Source organism: Rissa tridactyla, chromosome 9, assembly GCF_028500815.1.
Source record: "Rissa tridactyla isolate bRisTri1 chromosome 9, bRisTri1.patW.cur.20221130, whole genome shotgun sequence".
Classification (NCBI taxonomy): domain Eukaryota; kingdom Metazoa; phylum Chordata; class Aves; order Charadriiformes; family Laridae; genus Rissa; species Rissa tridactyla.
This window is the reverse complement of record NC_071474.1, coordinates 6,929,051-6,949,323: the sequence shown is the minus strand read 5'-3', so window position 1 is coordinate 6,949,323 and position 20,273 is coordinate 6,929,051. Positions and strand designations below refer to the sequence as shown.

Here is a 20,273-nt window from a genome sequence, read left to right as displayed (position 1 = left end):
ATTAGGCATGTAACTGCACTTTACTAACAAATTAAATAAGTAGTGTACCACAGCAAAGCAGAACCTTTGGCAAATGGCAAGGCTAAGGCTATCTAGAAATGTGTGAGGCTTTAATACAGACAGTGTCCAGGGAAAGAGCTGAGCCCAGAAGGTTATCTACCCTTTGGAAGACTTCACTGATGCTAATGTGTTTGAATCAGTGATGGATTTGGCCCCCTTTCCCTCAATACTTAAACAGCAGCATGTGGGTGGATAATGAACATTGGAAGAGACGCGCAGGTTCTTGATTCTGCAATTCAAAGACTTTTCATGCAGAGTATGTGACACACATTCCTTGTGCATAGCACAGAATGAAATTCTGCTTAAGTAAAAGGTTACTCAGTCTGTCATTATATTCAAAATAACCCAGGCTTTGAGCCTGATTCATGAAGCAAATGACAAATTGTTTTTCAATGGCAGTGCTGAAAATATCCTAGTATTATGCTGTAATAGACCCACCAAATTGCAAAAGGATGCAGCCATTTTAGGTAAAAATAGCATAATTTCTGATCGTGAAATGAGAGACATAAAGATTAATTATCTGTTCTGAGCCATTCATAAATGATTAGTGCAGCAATTATGGGCTTCCATAATAGAGCCCTCCTAGAGTAGTGCCATATTTCCTGCATTGCCAGAGAGACTGCTCAGATTTATTGTTATTGATATAAGTAAATTCGAAGTCTAGCTAAAAAATCTGATAAAGAGAAAATCACAGAGACAATAAGAGGTACAAGGTTTTCCAAGGGTTAATAGAGGAGCAGGATGAGCAGGTAGAGTTCCCTCCCTGTCCTGTCCCAGAGCAGCCGTGAGTCTCCTGTTGGCTTCTGCAGCCCAGTCATCTGATGACACGTGAAATGCCACCTTATACCTTATTCCCACAGTAAAGATTGGGTTTTGGTGCAATTGGGATTTCTGTTGTCAGATGATTATATGTTGGCAATACAAACTTTAATTGTAAGTTTTTAGCCTACTATAATAATAGTTATCGGAAAACAACATGGTATCTGCTTTGGTTTTGAACAGTGTTTTGAAAATCCATATTTTGCCATTTGACATAAATTTTAGGCTAGTTTCCATGCAGCTATATCAAATATGTAGAAGATTTTCAGCCATTGCTCACCCAGTTTGAGCCTTCCATACTTTTGTATTCCCAGATAATAGTTTTGTTGACGTGAAAATGACTTTTTCTGCTTTGTTGGATGTTTTCTGTGTACGCATGAGAGTTCTTCTCAAACACTGCATTTGCTCACTGACCAAAAAAAATAGCATTCAGAATACCAAATTATACAGTGGGATTGTTTTTGGCATATACCAGTTTGCATTTCAAGCAGTTTCTCTGAAAGGCTACACGCGTTTCCACGCTTATCAGGGAATGGGCATGTAAGCTGAAAAGGAGAAGACAAATAGATTCCAGTAATACACATGGTCTTTAAACTTTACCAATATTGACTAGTTAATACTCACTGTTTACATACTGGAAAGATTCCTGTTTAGTTTATAAACTTCTCAGAGTAAGGACCTTAAAAGGGCTGCATTAATAACACCGAAAAGAAGGATTAAGAAGAAGAGAGCTTTTGCTTAAATATACGTATATTTTTTTTTTTTTTTGGTCTGCTATCTAAATCCCTGCATTGCTGAGGTATTTAGTTGCCTACATAGCAGTTAGGCTGGAGTGTCTATGGCCAAGTTATACATGAACACTGAAGATGAGATTAAATCAGATAGTGAGACAGACGTGCTGATAAAGGGTACTCCGTTCACGATGGGAACTGCTGAGCTGCAATAAGTTGTGAAAGCTACAAATTCATGTGATGTGAGTTATCAAAAAATTACATTAGCAAACACGTCTTCACCATAGTAAGTTCCACGTTAACATCCTTCTTTTGAGAGGAGTTTGGGTTTTGTGGGGTTTTGGGCATTTGTTTTGTTTGTTCACTTTAAGTACGATACCTGGTTCGCGCACGGATTCTCCAGTTGATGTTGGGTTTTGTTTAAACTGTGGCACTGTGTAGGGCCTTCATAGTTCCAAGGACTTGCTCACGTGGAACTGACTGAAGAAATGCTGCTGATACAGACAGTGCTGTGCTGCTTTTCTCATGGCGTGGGTATTTAATCCTGTAATAAACTGAGGAAGACAACAGACCCTAAGCAGAGGATAAAACAGAGAGCTGCAGCACTGATGCTTACCTGGGTCAGAGTGATGGTAGTCCTTTTGTAATGTTACCTGAGTAATTACCAACATGAGCAGATTTTTCTTGCTATAAAGACTTAGAGATGACTAAGTCTCAGGTTTCGGGTATTAGAATGAAGCTACCTGAATGTGTTGCAAAGTAAGTATTGGAGTTTCCAGAACTGAGGATGCCTTGGAGGTATTGTTTATTTAGCGAGTCATTCCAACAGAGCGAGGCAGTTTGCAGTTGTATTAACGGATCTTATTTTATTCGACCAATCACTTCCTCAGCCCTATTGCAAAGAAAGAGCAGGCATACTAAATACAATAACTGGTCCACTTCATTTTTTTTTTTTTTTCCTTTCTTGTCTATCTGATCCTTCCCTAGGTAAAAGCGATCCTTTCTGTGTATTAGAGCTGGGAAACGACAGTCTTCAAACACACACCGTTTACAAGAACCTCAATCCAGAGTGGAACAAAGTTTTCACATTGTAAGTGGATTGATTTTGAAAACATGCTGCAACACCAAACAGCAGCGTAACTATAAAAGCTATCGACTTTGGGAAAATACAAAGGTCAAGTTTAAGACATGTCATTTTTTCACAGTCAGAGAGGATGTAGGAGAAATATCAAATATAACTCAATTAAAGCCTTTTGCCTTTTACTAGTTCTTACATGGAGTTTATTAATAGAAGTCATTAAAAGAAAAATTACTGTGATATTTATAGGAAGAATCATGACTAGACATAATGGAGTCATAGCTGGATCCAAGAGATAATATAACAGAAAGTAGAGAGCAGATACTCACGCCTACATTTTCCGTAATTTAAAATGAAAAATGTTTCATTGAACCATGGTAGAATCCTTGTTTAATTTGTAAGTAAGCAGAAAATTAGAGCTCATGTTGTTCCTGGTGTACTTTCTGAATTTAAACTAGCCAAACGCAGTTTACCCCAAATTAGAAGCTTAAATTTTTATGGAAATCAAAGTATTCTTTTTTGGTGACTTTATTAATAGCAAAAATGCTGTAAAAAGCATTATATATATATACACACAATATATATATAATATATATATAAAATATATATACAATACATATATATACTTATATATATTTTATGTATAAACTATAAAAAGCAAAAAAAGCACAATTTTTTCATCTTGATTTACGCTGACAAAGATTTTTGTGAATCATAGAATCATAGAATGTGTTGGGTTGGAAGGGACCTTTAAAGGTCACCTAGTCCAACCCCCCTGCAGTAAGCAGGGACATCTTCAACTAGATCAGGTTGCTCAGAGCCTCATCAAGCCTGGCCTTGAATGTCTCCAGGGATGGGGCCTCCACCACCTCTCTGGGCAACCTGGGCCAGTGTCTCACCACCCTCAGCGTAAAGAACTTCTTCCTAATGTCTGATCTAAACCTGCCCTGCTCTAGTTTAAAGCCACTGCCCCTCGTCCTATCGCTACGTGCCCTTGCAAACAGCCCCTCCCCGGCCTTCCTGTAGCCCCCTTCATGCTATAAGGTCTCCCCGGAGCCTCCTCTTCTTCAGGCTGAACAACCCCCAACAGCCCAATGACTGAGTGAGATAAACGTCTCCAAGACTGTGGTAGTCTGTGGCAAGGAAGGCAATCGCGAGGGCTGGCAACGGAGCGTTTATGACATTTGCACCTGTCCGCTGGAAGAGCAGTTTGAGAATGATGGACATCTTGCAAAAGCAACATTCATAAATACTGGGCTGGATGGGAACACAATAAAAAGTATCTGGTCTCTTTGATAGAAGTACCTTGCCAGATTTCTGTTTAATTCATGGCTGCAGCTGAATGCGTCTCTCTCCGAGTCCTTTCTCTTACTTTGTCTGTTCTCAAGAAGCTTCCACTCATCACTGTTTATTCTGAGATTGTGCCAGCAGCTGAGTCTTGTCGGATGTTCATACAAAAAAATAGACCTAACAAGAATTCAGAATTATTTCATTTAAAAAGAAAGCTGTGTCTGTACTTCCTGTGGGTCTCAGAAATGTCAGCTGTGGACTCCCTCTAACTTTCTCATTGCTGTTGCACGGCTAGTCCAAGCACCAAATCTGCAGAGCCAGTCAGGCTCTCACAGCTCTCCTTAGATTTTTGGCCATTTAAAAAAATTTCAATTAAGCACCTTAAAAGCTATTGATGATTTAGATTTATTTTGGAGCAGAGTGGATTATTTTGAGTGAACGAATGCATTTCAGCCAGAGTGTTCAAGACCACCAGAGAGCCCTTCCCATCATACTCAGATTTTCTGCAACACACTTATCTGCGTGTGTCACTGTAGGGGTTTTAATATTTTATACCACTGGTAGCTTTATCATATGGGAAATGATAATGCCTTGGTGAGGAATGTGGATATCTAGTTGCAGAAGTGGCAGGTTTCAGTGTATTTTAAAGCTATAATGTCTTGAAAACAGTGCCTTTCATGGTGGTTCGGCTGCTGGTCACATCACAGAACATGCTGTGGCTGCCAGCTGGAGAGGCAACCAGGTGGCTTTGAGGTTCAGACTTGCTACGCGAGGAGCAACTCCACTGTGTTGCAGGCAGAGGTTCTGGGAGCAGGACAGCTCTGAAACAACCTTCTTTCGAGCAGAACGGCTGCATTTAGTTAAATAAGAAACACGCACTGTACCATGTAACTCTTTCTTTAACTCTTGCCCATGGAAAAAGGAAAAGAGGAGATAATGAATGCAACTCATAAGTCGTCTCCAGTTACACGTGCTTTTGCAGGCACACAATTTTTCTAAGATGAGACTGATTTATTAATGACCTAATAAATGCTCAGGATCGTCCCCACTGTCACCTCAGTAGAGCATTTGCACTGAACAAAACAAAAATATTGTACATTTGGTCCTTAATTAGGGTTGTTAGGTTTATATTAAAGTAATTAGTTTTGTTAGAACCTTAAAAAGGGAGACAATTTTTCAATAATTGTTCAGGTCAAATGAACTTGCGTAAGTTTTGTTTCCTGTATTATTTCTTTAATGTCCTGAAGCCTGGTTTTGAATTCAGGCCTTGACCTCTCCCAGTCACCAGCTTTCCCTGTTGGAGAGCTGAGTTCTACACCGTTGGCATCAATATCGACGCACAAAAAGTGTCACTGTCTGGTAGTTATTTTCTTCATCTAGTTATGGGACTGAAACATGAGGGGAAAGCTTGGGGAATACCCATAATTTGATTCCTTTTTTAGGGGAATTTAATTAAATGCTAGTTTTATACTCCAAGGTAATACAAACTTAATTAGTAAAACAGTATTCTCAGATCTTTGTGGAGGAGACTGTATGCATGTGTATCGAATGTTATTTTTTTATGTGTCTGCACTTTTTGTTCCAGCCCTATTAAAGATATTCATGATGTTCTGGAAGTGACAGTGTTTGATGAAGATGGAGATAAACCCCCTGATTTCCTTGGAAAAGTTGCCATCCCTTTGCTGTCTGTAAGTTACCTTTGCCACGCATATCATTCAAACATTGATGGTTTCGCTGGGAACGAGCTTCATTTCTTTTCCCCATAGCACAAAGCAACACAGATTTAGAGATAAACAGGCTTTGTGATCTATATATGCTTTAGTTGGCAGTGTTTATAGTTCTCCTTAGTGTAACGAGCGTTGCCAACCCATTTTAGTACAAATTTGGTTGATTGGAAAGAAAATTGCAGAAGTGTCTGTACTTCATCAGTACTATATGCCGTGTAGGTCTGAAAACATAATTGAGTTGTTCTGTATGTTTCCACATCATCTTCTGAAGGTAACATTTTAAGCATGTCTTTGTTCTGTCTTGCTTCTTTTTACTCCAAGAAAGTAATTGCACATCACAGTAGGATTGACTAGAGATAGCTGTTGTTATTGGCACAGCTGAATAAAATTACCTAAAAGGGGTGTTTTCTACTCCACAGTGCTTTTAAAGACTGGTGGCTTTTGTTCTGTAAACAAATATGTGAAGAGTGAGCGCTACCATGGGAGTATAAAATCAAAACTGGAAACAAAGCGAGCTCAGGGGAAAGTGGTTGCTCTGGAGATTAAGGAGAGTTGAAGCTTTTTCAGAAATGGCCAAAAAAGGCCAGGCTAAAGAGAGGGGGCCATAAAAGGGTCATTAAAAGACATTAATAGAGAAATAGGGGAAAAGCAGCTTTGTGTTTGGTAAGGCTGATTTAATTTTGGAACAAGGCTGGTGGTAATAGAATGAGTAAACCAGATGAAGAGGATGTAAACAGCTCCATGTGTATGTGCAGTATCACAGAAGATTCTGGTAACTTTCGCAGTAAAGTTTGAGAACTTTCTAGGCTGTGGCTTTTATTAAATCAGTTAGTAGATGAGGCGTGAAACGATACAGGACTCTCGTGCTCGGATCAGTCAAGTCGTGTAAACACATCTAAGTGTGGGGGTTTCCTTGAGTTTTGGGGCACTGCCATTTTGCAGTAGGCTCCATAGGCAGAGGAGAGGGTGTGTCAGATATTTATGCGGTGAGTACCACGTCGAACCTTGTACAAACATTCACACTTGCAATACAGAACGTGATTCAAGCGATACACGCAGTAGTGCAATGCTTTCGGTGACACACAGTGTGATCCTGTGAGTAACAGCACTCTCGAATAGGCAGCCGGTGAATCCTGACTGAAATTACAGAGTAAAAAAACTGCAGTATTGTTTGGAAACATCTCTGTGAAAGCATATTCACCTCTGCAGAAAGGCTGGCACGCTTCTCTTATGGTTAAGGCAAGAGTTTGTCTTTGAGTTTTAGAGGTGGGCTGCTGCAGGAAAGGCAACGTTGCAATAACGGTTTAGTGCGGCTCTGTCGTAGCAGAGACTGGAGAAATGGGAGGTTTCTTGAGGAAAAGCAAAAGTCCCATCTGATCAAAGCAGGCAATATAAGCCCGACGGAGTCAGCATAGTTTAGGTAAGGGACCAATCAAGATCAGAGAGGGGAACTGCAAATATTTGATGTTTCCAAATAAATAACGAACTGCCCAGAAAACTCTTAGAGGATATGAACCCAACCTAAGGAATGCTTTATAGCGGTAAAGAAATAGGCCAGGGTGCTCCAGTTTTGTTATTATTTTGTCTAAATAAGTGTATTTCTTGTATACGCGAATTAAAAGCAATGTAGCTTCTGAATCTCTTCGCGAAAGTGTGTTTGTTTTCATCCACTGTGTGCTCTTTCCAAGTTATACTGGAGTCCAGAACAGGGGAGCCCCTGCAATTTGGGGGTAAGAAAAGCCTAAGCTATAGAAGCTGAGGAGTAAATACTGGGCTTTTGGTAGCCCACACACTCTTGTGTGCTTTGCAACCGTCTTCCCTCCGTGGCTCGGACTGCAAGCTCTTTTTGAGGCTGGGTATATTTTAGATTGTTTGTCTATTTTAGTGGCTTGAGTTGTCGATATCTCCAGTTTTAGAACAATATTAGAGTCAGTTGGGCATGGAGGATGATTTGATGTTTACAGGGAGGAAAAAACCTCTTAACATCTTTTATTCCATTTTTGATCACTTGGTTAATTTTTCCCCAAGTCCTCGTATCTCTGATGTTACTGGAAGAGAGTGGCTGGAGCAGCTGCTCTCCTGCAGATCCAGTCCTTGCCAAATGGTCGGCATGATCGGCAGCAGGCTGTGTGGGCTCACAGTGAGAAGATGTTAGATTTGGATTTTCTGTTGATTTTATAGGCATTTGTCAAGTATCCCTTAGGAAGCATGTAACAAGGCAGAGGAGGGGAGTGCATGTGTGTGGTAATGTCCAAACTATTCAGCGTAGGTTTTTTGTCCAAGGTTTGAGACAAAAAAAAAAATAAAAAAAGAAAAAAATTGTTTATGCTTCCCCTTGCCAATTGATCTTCTTCCGTCTCGTCCAAACTTCTCTGCCTCCTATTTCAGTCAAATCTAGTGTAAATATATTCGTCTCTGCTTCTGATTAAAAAACATTTTGCACCTATTAACTTAGTCTGCTGAGACAGAGAACTGTAATTTTCTAAGCTCTTTTTCTTGAAATGGGAATTTTAATGTATGTTATAATTTTCACTATAAATTTGAATGTATTCTTTGAACCATTTAGATAAATATGCTGAAAGAGAACAATAGTTAAAGACTCAAGGAAGCGTCACAAATCATATAGGTTTAATTTCTCCTAGGTAATCAGGCCTAATATTTGCCTTGCATTAAACTCCCTTTCGAAAATAGAAGTACCCGCGTTTTTATTCCCTGTTAAAAACGCACAAATTTGACTCGTGAGCTGTCAGCACATGAAGTAAGTTTACTTCAGGAATTGTTCATGGATGACTAAATTCTTTTCTTAATGAAAAACTGCCTTGAATAAAGTATATGTTTGAGGGATATGAAATGTTTAATTAATTTGACAATGAATTTTGGTTTAAATGTGTACAGGAGTTTTACATCGGCGTTTTGCAAACTAGTGTACACGTTCATCATCACATTAACACTCGAATAACCTTACTACACAAAAATTCAGAGACAGGGAAATTACTTATGCTTTCCATTCATCCTTGACTGTGATCTAGGCTCATTGCAGGCACCAAATAAGAAACATAAAAAACTGGGCAGCATGGGAAGAGTTTTAAAGCGTCAGATGATGAATAAAGCTGAAAACTTCATGTTATTTTGATAGGCATGATGAAGTAATATTGGATGAATACACAATTTGATTTGTGTCTCATACATCTCTATTAATGCACTGTAGAGACATTGATTTTGATAGCATTACAGTGAATATGGAATTTTCTCTATTTGTAGGTAGGTGGGGGACAGAGGGAGAGAAGTGGTTATTTGCTTGCATTTTATCTTTAGCTTTTCCGTGTTAATCAACCTATTGTATTTTATTTCTCCTGCCCATCTTTACATCAAACTACTGTCCTCCATGTATAAGAGACCTCATCTCAAATACAGCTCTGGTCAGCCACGTTCACAAAAGCAGAATTTAAAGTGGAAAAGACAGATTAGTGCTGCCAAGATATTCAACAAAATGGATCCCTTTCTTGCCAGAGGTGACATACAGAGTCTGGGGAATGAAAGAGAAGACCATTTACACCACTGAACAGAGCAGGCTTTTGTGCTAGACACTGAAGATGATCCTGGGGAAAGAAGAAGTAGGGCAAAAACTTCATTGCTTCAAGAAAGGAGTTTGATAGGTTTAGAAGTTTTGTAGGTTTTGGGGGACTTGAACTAATTATCAAAGAAGTCCTTTCCATCTCTGTGTTCCTTTGTGCCCTAGATCTTAGCAAAAGTAACCGTGTTTCTCTTTGTGAGGGTCTGTCTTTTTTGTTTTGCTTCAAGAGACTCCTGTCTCCTAGAAGGCCCCAAGTTATTAGAGACATGGGAGCATGTAGTGTGCTTCAATGAATTCGAAAGCAGAGTATATCAAATATCCTCACATAGAAAGACCTTTGAGTGAAGAGCGGTATCGCAGAATGGAATGTTTTTTATCTGCTGAATTATCAGCTCAGAGTAGTCTTCAGCTGCACCCTTTTTTCAGCAAACAGGAAGAGGTCTATGAAATGTTTTCAAGTGCCAAGCAAGGTCGGTAGCCAACGACACAGTGAAAACAAGCAGTATGACTTTTGCAAGCTTAATTATCTAAAACATGGCCTGGATTCAGAGAGCAGACACCTGACGATTGCAATTACTTAGCACTTGACCATAAGTGCACAGCCTTTTCCAGGAGAAAGCTTTAGAGTTTGAGAAAAGTGAAAATGCTGCATTTATTCGATGGAGGCAGCTGTGAAGTGGATAGTCCATTCTGACTTTTATCCCTGTCATGAAGCAGAAATTTTGGAATAGGGAAAAAACACAGTATCTCTTCTGGAAAAAATTACACCTTGTTTTTGAAATTAAATTCTCCCCTGACCGTGTACTACTCACTGAAATGGAAACAACAGGAATGTTTTTCTCAAGTAGCACCTGGGAACCTTGTGAGGTTTTCAGCTCCTCCTCAGATTGCCTGGAGGCCCACGCGTGGCTGCCTGATTTCTTTCAGACCGTCAGCTCCGTATCTATTTGGTCTTTAGATACCAATCCTTTGCCAAGAATCCAAATGTCCATTCAACATTGGATCCCACAGAATGTTGTTACAAGTGAAATGTTTGGGGCAAAGAGTTTTGGGATGAATGAATAGGCATTTCGTAGAAAATCCGATCAATATATATTGCAAGACTGGAGAGAAACAAAAAACCTCTTTATTCATGTCCAGGTGGATCAAATATGTGGCTTGCTTTCATCTTTTCCTGGGGAAATATGTCCTTTGAATAAGGGTAGGTGTGTGTCTATTACAAGACAGCTTTATGTTATTCAGGGCAAATGGTATGACATTGTGCATCAGCAATGAGCTCAAGCAGGAATATCAGAGGTTCCAAATGCTTTAGATGAATTACCCTTGGAGAGTAGCCATTACCCTTTCCACACGTCACGGGTGTTGATGTACAGAGGTTTAACCCAGCGTTCTTCTGTCAGGTCATCAATATGTGACATTGAATCTGCATCAAAGCTGGATACAGAGTGAAGTTTTCTTAAAATCAATGTAAAAAAAAAAGCCACTAAACCATATTTCTTTGAGACAAGAGCAATGAAAAAACACCCTTTGCTGCGTAAGGGTCCTGTCTTCTCCGTGTTTCATGTCATATCAATCTCGGCTTTCGCTATTTCATTAAAATTCCCAAGCGGTCAGAAGGTTGTTGCTTAATAGATTTAGCATTGGCTGGCTACATCAATACTGTGTTTAGTCACATTTGTTTTACTGGGGACATCTGTGGGAAGAGTTTAGCAAATAATATTCATTCATTTGAAAGGAACCTGGTGCACTTTGGGCCTTGACTGTACGGTGGTCTCGCGTACCTGAACGTTTTCTTCAGCTAAAGCACTGCCAGAAGTTGCCTCTGTCTGAAGTGCCTCTGTAGGTCGAAATATTTAATGCACAAAGAATTTTAGCTTTTCCTTTCAACTGATAATTTCCTTTGCATGGTCCTGTATGGAGAAGAGACTGTGATACAGAATATATGAGTTGCTCTGTGAAAAAACTGATACTGATCTCTTGTCTTTCTGAATTGATTCAGAACAGGGAAAGGCCTCAAATATCAGAAATTCCCACGGGATCAAAATCCTGACTTTTTTTTATGATGGTGACCTTGCAAAATGAAGCATGTCAGCGGGGTAGGCACTACTGTCCTCATGTTAATCATGTGGTTACGGGCACTCGTGGTTGGCGATTGAGCCCTGGTGTGTTGTATGCTATTAAGACGCTTTCAGAGAATGCAGGCATTAGTATTCAGTGAGGATATAAAACATCATCAATAGAGGAATAATATTGATTACGTCTCTTTAAGGACCTCACCTGCAGATATTTTCACTTTTAATTTGAACGTTCCTTTCCCCATAAGTAGATGTAAACATTCATGGGAAAGATAACCTATTTTAGATACAACTGTCAGGGATATCTATTGAGTGAAATCCACGTGAGATCAGGTATGTAGCAAAAGATGTTTGGGTGATAGAAGAAAACTGATCTTTCTGACATTTAGGTTCATCCTAGGATCCCAGTCCTGGCTGCTCACCTTTTCCACAGCTGGAGAAAGCGTTTCAGCAGTCTTTGCGAACAGCAGAGACTTAGGGAAGAGAACCCAGAGAGGAGAAAGAGAGAGATCCAAAATGAAATTAATATGACTGGCTGTCTCTCGAGACTGAGGGAGACGTTGAACAGAATCTGAACTCTTGCCCAAGAACAGCATGCAATGAAAACGTAGAGTACTAAAAGCTCTTTTGGATGTTTTCTTCTGGGCACAGTTGAGACATGCCACCGATCTAATCTCCATGCAGTCATGGGTGTTAGAATTACCCTACACCTTTTGTTGAACCGCACTGGATTAGCACACTGCCAAAACTGTAAGAGATATTTTCCCTTGACTTTTTTGCAGGGTTTTTTCTTTTTATCCAAATGCAAATGCAATGGAGAAACACCGTTTCATAGCCAGTTGTTCTCTGATGTGCTTTTTTGACTCTGAAGAAGGTCAAAAGCTAGGATATCTGCATGAATGTTTAGTCTTAGGCTGAGTTATAATTGCACATCTTTTACCAGACAAGTCAAACACTTAGAATTAAAGATGCCAGATGAAGCTGACTATAAAGCTGTATTTGCACTGCATTACTTTCTGCCTGTTCAATTTTAAAACAGCAGCAACAATAATAAGGACACAATTTAAAAATTATTTTCCAAGCAACTAACAACCCCCATTTCCAAAGACAGAGATGGAAGTTATTGTTGCTGATTAGAAACTTGCTGTGCGAACACACCTGCAGACACACCCAAAATGTTTGATTCAGCTCCAGCTCTTAAAATGAAGAGTCTTTTCCCCAAAGTCAGAAGTATTTTTTGAGCACGGAAGACCACGATATCACACGCGGACCTTCTCAGTAGTGACACCATTTCTTTTTGGTTTTCTATCAGTTTAGCAGCATGTGACCTTTTTTTCCTTGTTTGTTAACGCTCTTGAAAGATGTAAGAAAGAAGTGTATCGCAAGGAATGTAAAGAGAACTTCCCACTAGTCGTTGCTCCTAGGGTAATAAGATGAAATGTTATGAGAAATAGGTGTAATTAATTGAAATATATGGAAATTCAGCCCCCGAATTAATAACTACGGAGAACGCAGAATTATGATATTGTGACATGTATTGGACACCTACATCTCTGCAGACACACTGGGAACAACATACCTTCTATCCTGTTGCAGGAGAGTCCGTGAATCAAAACTCAGTCTAAATCTGCTGCTGGTGGCACCCCCTTGATCCAAAGGGACAACAACTGCAAACCATGTCCTTCTGGTCCTGTATCTCTACATCAGTAAATCCATTTTTCACTCAATTCGGGAAACTGAACAAAATCTTGAATTTCTGAATAAATTTTGGTTTTGTTTTCTTTCAGTAGCTTTTAAAATTATTTTTTGCTTTTGCTTGAGGAGGGGGAAAGCAAACTGCTGAAACAGCAGAATCCTTTATGATGGGCCGACAATACTGTGTGTGGCAGTTGGCCTGAGGACCTTCTGATGCCAGTTCATTTGGCCCTAGAAGAGGGGCCAGCCACTTCAGCAGCTCTTCTGTTTTGGGGCTGCAGGTTGTCTGAGCCTGCTGGTCTGCAAAATAGTTTTTTGCCTGCCCCTTTCTTGGGAGCTGCAGCATCCTTTGCCATCAGCTCCAACCCTGCATGTACTCTCTTGCAGTGAAAGCAGAGTTCATTTGCTGGAGCTCCTGGTTGGACACCACAGAGAATGCAAAGTTGGTCCTTGTGGAGAGCCCTCTTCCCTTTCAACCGTTAGCCAGAAAACCCATCTAGCCTTTGACGAGCTACTTGGTGCAGAAAGGGTGGAGCAGCATTGGGAATGGAAGTGACCTTTCCCTTGTCTCGTGAAATCACTTGGTTCCCATTATGCCTTTTTTTTTTTTTTTCTTCCCCTTACTCATTTCTGCCGTGGTTTATATGAGTGCCTCTTCTAAATGCCGCAGCAGCAATAGCCGTTTTAAATATGGTTGCAATTTCATGCCCCCAAATTTCCTCCGTTATCTTTAATCTTTGATCATTACAGTCCCTGAATGTAGCTTTTTGGTAAGCTGCAGTTTTTTATGTTACTGCTGTTTAGAATTAACTGGTCTGCTTCCTAAAAAGCCAAATGTTTAATCAATACATATCCTACTGTGTATAATAAATATATTTCTGCCATCACTTTTTGAAGAGAGAATGCTTTTGATTTGAGCCAAATAGTTTACAAAATGGTGAGGGAGGTTTTTTTTTTTAATAGACGTTTAATGCGATAGGGCCAACCGGCAGATTAGAGCATAGAAATGGTATTGAAATTCAGGGGTGGGGTGGGGGGAGAAGTCTTTTACATGAATTAGTTAATTTTGAGCATTTGTTACATTAGCATTTGCTCCACTTAAGCTGATTAATTTCTTTGGATTGCGTTTGTTTCCTGGGTAATAATTTGACAACCTTGCAATAAACTAAGCGTTAAGAAGTGGGTTCGTGTACTGGAGTGTGCAATAGGTAGGTAAACTGTTGTTTGTGGCTCTTTTCCTGAACTTTGGAAGAAAAAAACCATTTTAAACCTGTAATAACTGAGGCTGATTACTTCCCATCAACTCACTGGCTTCCAGGGCAGAATTTTCTGACTGGTTATTGCGTGCACTGCTCTACTATAAAGTACAAGGTCTGTAAATTAAAGTTGGACCATAAGAGATTTAATCTGCAATTTTATAGGTCTCTAATCCAACGGTCATTTTGTATTTCAGGCTCCAAGTACATTATCAGGGTTTGGGGAGGGGTTTTGTTGTGCTTGGGATTTATTTATTTATTTATTTGTTTGTAGTGTCTTTCAACTATATTGTGTATTACAGCTGGGAAAATATTGATGCTTTTTCCTCCCCCCCCCCAAACTATAGATTAGAAATGGTAAACAAAGTTGTTACACGCTGAAGAATAAAGACTTGGAACGTGCTTCAAAAGGAGTAATTTACTTGGAGCTGGATGTTCTATTTAATCCTGTAAGTTGAAATATTTTCTCTTTGTTTATTGCTGGTGGAAGAAATGTGCGAATCTGCAAGGATGGGGGTGGGCGGAGAGGGTGATCCGGTGAAAACCAGGAGCCAAGCAAGAAAAGTCCCGACCCGGTTGCATCTGGTGGTGGAGGGGGGTTTCACGCCGTGGGTGGAGAAGTACTGGGGCATCAGAGCTCTCTGATGGCCGATCCAGGTGGATGGGACAATGCAGGGGCGTTTTGGGACTGACAAGTGACCACAGACGCCTTAAGAAGAAGATGCTGATTGCTGTACACCACAGCTTCATTTGCAACAGCCAAAAAAGGGCTTAATGTTTAGATTATTATACATTACTTTTAACACCTACTTCCTCCCAAAAAGCTGACCCACGATGTTCTCTTCCCAGGGTGTTGACAGGAAAATTAATGAGGCATGTACCTGGTGCACTTAGTTTTTAGGTGGCTGAGTCAGTCTCAATTGTTTATGCCCTACAGCCTTTTACCGAGTTAAATCCTATTTATTAAGGCCAACGTGGGCTACACTGCAGCCCTGCTCTTGCTGAAGTGAGTCCAGCCTTGCCCAATTTAACCCATCCATGTTTGTCCTAGCAGCTTCTCCTAAGTCACACAGAGGCTGAAAAGAGTGAAAGAAATTCCTCGTCAACACTGGTGATACAAAGCTGAAATAATGCACTTAAAACTACATGATACCTTTTTAATTTCTTTTCTTTTCTTTTTTTTTTTTTTTATTAGATTAAAGCAAGTATTAGAACATTCAGGCCCCGAGAAAAGCGCTTTACTGAGGAGAACCGCAAATTTTCCAAAAAGGTGAACATTGTGTCTGGGCTCAGCTCTCGCATCTCTTTTGCAAAGATTTGAATTGCTGTAGTACAGTTGCAAGAACAAACCCTATTTACGCATAAAATGCTGAACACGTGTAAATTCTGTGTATTTCTGTATATATTAAAAGGTTTGTTTGTGTTAACACAAAATTGCTTTCTGATCTAGTTTGCAGCAGTAGTTCTGCTTCATGCTTCAGAGTGAAAAAGGTAGCTGTGGCTGTTGCGCGGTTCGCAGCATCTAAAGCTCAATGAGAGCCTTATTCCCTTCATTGGGAAGGAAGAAACCAGTTCTAAATTATTTATTTTAAAAGTCCATAGGATTTTAGAAAAATGGCCATTTTTTTTTTTTTTAAATAAAGGTGCCCTATAATAAGGCTAAAATTCCATATTTATTTCTACGGACTAATCCCAAACACGTAGAGAAGAGATTCAGTGTTTTGATTACATTCTCTCTGTTCCTTTTCCTAAGACGACGTTATATTTTGAGAATTGGAGGTGAACGAAGGGAGGTTTGTGTTACAGTTTTATTTAGTTTTGACATCAAGATGCGTTGTTTTCTTTTTTCCTTTTTCTTTTTTTTTTTCTAAGGGATGAGGAAAATCTGGAAGGTTTGGGTGTAATCAGAAAGCAGGCAGGAGCTGGAGCGTGTCTCTGAAACAGAGGCTTTATTTGTAATATGTGCCCTGGCATGCGTTTCTAGCTTAAATTACCCCTGTTTCTGAAGCAATAGTAGGATATTAGAGTGTTTGATTAAACTCCTTTTCTCCTCCCCTCCTCCCACTCAATATTTATCAGATCTTATCAAGAAATGTTGATCGCGTGAAAAAAATCACCATGGCAATATGGAATACAATACAATTCCTTCGGAGCTGCTTTCTCTGGGAGTCCACGGTAAAGAGCGTGATAGCATTTGTGGTAAGTGGATTTCTTCTTTTATTGCATGAGGCTAAGTGATATAAGATCTTGAGTGTTACAATGCCTTCCTCTCCACTCCTCCTCTCCACAAAGCCCTTTATCATTTGCCGTTATTGGTATTTCGTAGCTGCAAGGCTGCGGGTTTCAAGGCAGCTTGGGCCACGTTGGGCCTGACGGGCACGGAAATTAGACCTTCAGGAATAGCTTTGGTGCAGAGATGTTCACCAACCTGCACCTAGGATGCTCATGTCCGTGGTGGGCGATGCCACCCTGTAAAGGCTGTGACCATGTGATGATTCTGTTTTGTTTTTTTTTTTTTTTTTTTTTTTTTTTAAAAAACATGGCAACTGGGTGGTAGGAAAGGAGGGAGGTGGTGGCCAAGAGCGCAGTGCAGGGAGATGACTTTGATTTGGCTGATGCAGGGAGATGACTTTGATTTGGCTGATGCAGTGAGCTGATGGGTCTTGTCCCTTCCATCTCCCATTGCAATTCGGTGGCACTTTGCTGTAGGTTATTGATGTCTGCTATGCCTGTGTCCCTATGGCACCTAAACAGCTCTGTTGACATTGCCCGTTGCAAATCTATTCTCTTGATGGTAATAATACGTTGCTTTAAAGGAAAAAAGCAAAACTCACTGGTCAGTGAGTTGTGCTGCGCTCTGTGAACAAAAAGCCAAGTTCTCCACCTGCCTGTCCCACTTTTCAGCTCTCTCCTTTTTCCTCTTGGTAGTAAACACCCCATTTGCAGTTTTCTCATAATCCACTCAAGCACAAAAAGGTTTTGCCTGCTTTTTATTCTGCGGTGTGACATTTTCTTCATGCTTGAAATGTTTGGCATGCCATTAAAGGTTGCAAAATCGTTTTGTGGTGGTCCAGCATGCAGAAAGAAAGTTTTTGAGTTCAGTGTTTATTAAGCAAAATAACAGCCACATCTCCAAGATTTCCCCCCCCACTTTTACTGTCTGTGAATTATAAGTCTCTTAAAGGTTCTTTTCAGGAAAACACTTCCCAGTGTATTCGCTACAGATGAGTAAAATGGATCATGTCTGGTTGACAGAAGCTCCAGAGCAAAGACAGAGGAGCTGTCTTTCACCCTGCAGGTTAGAGGGATGACTAGCACGTAGGAGTAGGGAAGACAAGAGGGTCTTTTCTCTGTACTTTTTTTTCTCCCGTTGCTTGAAGTTTATTTAGACCATATCTGGAGTTAATGGTTGAAGAGCTGCTGGAGAGCAGAGCAGACGGTCCCTCGCTGAAGCAGGTACGGCTGTGCAGGGCAGCTCTATGATTGTGCACAGGGGAATTGGATGGTCATCCGCGCTGGGGCTGGAAAGGGAGGGACGTAATTAAAATCCCAGTGCTGAAGTCCTGCCATCACCGCCCAGCAAGAATCCAGGCACGCACTTAAGAGATTTTGCACCAAAATACTTGCAAAGTTATAGCCGTGAAGTTCATTTTCGTAGATTTAGGAAAAGTTTGGAAGTGGTGGCGAGGCAGAAAAAGAAGGCGGTGGGAGAGTGGGTCTAGAGATGTCCTGGTTTGGGGTGGAGCGGGGACAACTTCTGCTCAGGCAGAGCCCTGCGCACGCTCGTTGCCGTGGCGACCAGGGTCAGCTGACTCAGGTGTTTACCCTGTGGCGGGGCGGACAGGTCAGGTGACCCAAACTGACCAATGGGGTGCTCCATCCCATCCGCCATGCCCAGTATAGAAGCCGAGGGACCAAAGGGGTCAGGTTGGCTCTTCGTCTTTGGGTCTTCTCTGTTGGCCCTTCTCCAATGGCCTGCTTGTCTTTGATGACTGGCGTCTGAGGAAGACCCCGTCACCTCGTCTGCCTTTTGATTCTGGTCAGTGTGTTCCGGCTCCCATTTGTCCCTGAGTCCAGTCTGGAACTTTCCCAGTCCCTGTCAGTGATGTCTTACAAGGAACTTGATCCGGTTTTGTGTATACTTGTATGTATTGTATCTATTTCATTGTTTCCTTTTCATTTTATTATTAATATTTCATTAAGGGAGTTCAGTTTTTCCTAAACTCATAAATCTCTTTATCTTTCGTCTTCCTCTCCTTGGAGCGAGAGGTGGGGTAGAGCATCTGTCATCTTGTCATTGGCCAACCCGGCCCAACCCACGACAACAGAAAAAGGAATGGATTCCTAATGAAAAGGATTACAAAAGGTTACAAGTTTCAGATTATTATTGTCTTTACTGGATACCATAACGCTCCCGGTTTCCTGAAAGAAAGCGGGTAATGGGAAAAGAGTAAAAATGTATGATTCTAAGAATAATTACAGCTGGTTTCTTCTACAAACCAAAATGTAAGTCTGTCTGACTTTTTCCACATGGAAATAATTCAGCTTTGGCACTTAAAATGAAGTGCTAATTATATCTCTCTCTCTCACTATTTCCAGCGTGTGTCTTAATAGTATTGAAAATACTCACACAGCATGGCAGGTGCAGCATCCCTCCCAGCCCCAATCTGTATGTAAAATCCACAGGTTAAATAAAAGGTATACCAAATATCACAATTTTAAAATCATCGTTCCCTGGCAAGCAACATCTATGTACGTTCAGTACCTGGTTTTGTATCAGCTTAGCCTGTACCAAATTTGTCCTTATTGATGACTTGCTTGCAGTTGACACTGACTACCAGACGTGAGGAAGATGCACAAAGCTTCTCATCCGTTTTTCAGCTGGGTTTGTAAAACCATGGCTGGTAGCTTAGGTGCCAGCCAGGCCCTGAAACCATAAAATGCCTTTTTTTTTTTTTTTTTCTTTTTTTCTTACAGACGTTATCTCTTGGGCCACTGGCAGTAACTCTTGTGACCATATTCTACATAATCCATGTATCTTCACTGTGATAATCCCAGAGACTGTTGTATTGCCCTTGGTTTCCCTCTGCAAGTAGCCCATGCCCCTTCCTCCAAGGGGAAGTAAAGGGAGGGAGGAGGAGAAAGACAAGCAGACAGTATAATCATGTGAACCTTGTTTTCTTAAGCAATCCGACAAAAACCACTGCCAGACAGAAGAAAATATTTGTGAGATCATCAGAGCATGGCAGTAGGCAAGGACGTGGTATCTTACACCTTCCTGGTTTAGTCTTCATTACAGCGCACCTCCCTCCCCATTAGTGCTGACAGCTCTGGAGTGTGACAAGGACATTAGCTGCTACTTCTGGGTGCACAAGGGAAAGAGAGGGACAGATAAAGAGGGAGGAAACAGGGGACAGCCCAGGCAGGACACAAGTGAATGAGAAAAATGGTGTCACCATGTTTTCTCATTTGTAAGATACATCATCCCAAGCTAAATTTCTTTATTACTTTGTAGTGGTGAAAGGAGACAATCCAAGAACATGTGAGCAGATTAATTTTTTTGTGTTATAAAAATGAAATCATATTTTTCATCGGCATTCTGGGTTTTTAATCTGATGATTTTCAGTCTGAGTTAATTGTATAGGCACAGAGGACACAGATCGGGCCTGCTCAAGCACAAGTAAAATCAGAAATTTTTCAGGTTTAGAAGTTTTGGAAAGAGGGTTGAAAAGGGAGGTGAGGTGAAAAGCAGAATTGCGCTTTTGGTGATGTTTGCCCTGTGCACGCAGAGTTTGGTGGAAATTGTGTTACACAAATTCTAGAAATAACATCCTGGCTTGGACGAAGTAGTCACACTTAGGTTTTCTGGATTCTTTATAGTGTACATTTCATCATTGCTCTTGTGTGAAAAATGGACACACATCTTTGTGCCTGCCTGCGAATATCAGGAATATTCCCACATGTGGAA

General features: G+C 40.6%; 1 protein-coding gene across 5 annotated transcripts in view; it reads left to right on the top strand.

The window, feature by feature from the left end:
- The window catches only part of MCTP2 (multiple C2 and transmembrane domain containing 2), a 126,241-nt gene that overhangs the window by 61,464 nt on the left and 44,504 nt on the right, over positions 1–20,273 (top strand). For all 5 annotated transcript variants that reach the window (XM_054214601.1, XM_054214600.1, XM_054214602.1 and 2 more), the window contains 5 exons: positions 2,598–2,700; positions 5,564–5,666; positions 14,653–14,754; positions 15,501–15,575; positions 16,385–16,504. In XM_054214601.1, the coding sequence (XP_054070576.1) occupies positions 2,598–2,700; positions 5,564–5,666; positions 14,653–14,754; positions 15,501–15,575; positions 16,385–16,504 (503 nt within the window). The remainder of the gene's footprint in view (positions 1–2,597; positions 2,701–5,563; positions 5,667–14,652; positions 14,755–15,500; positions 15,576–16,384; positions 16,505–20,273) is intronic.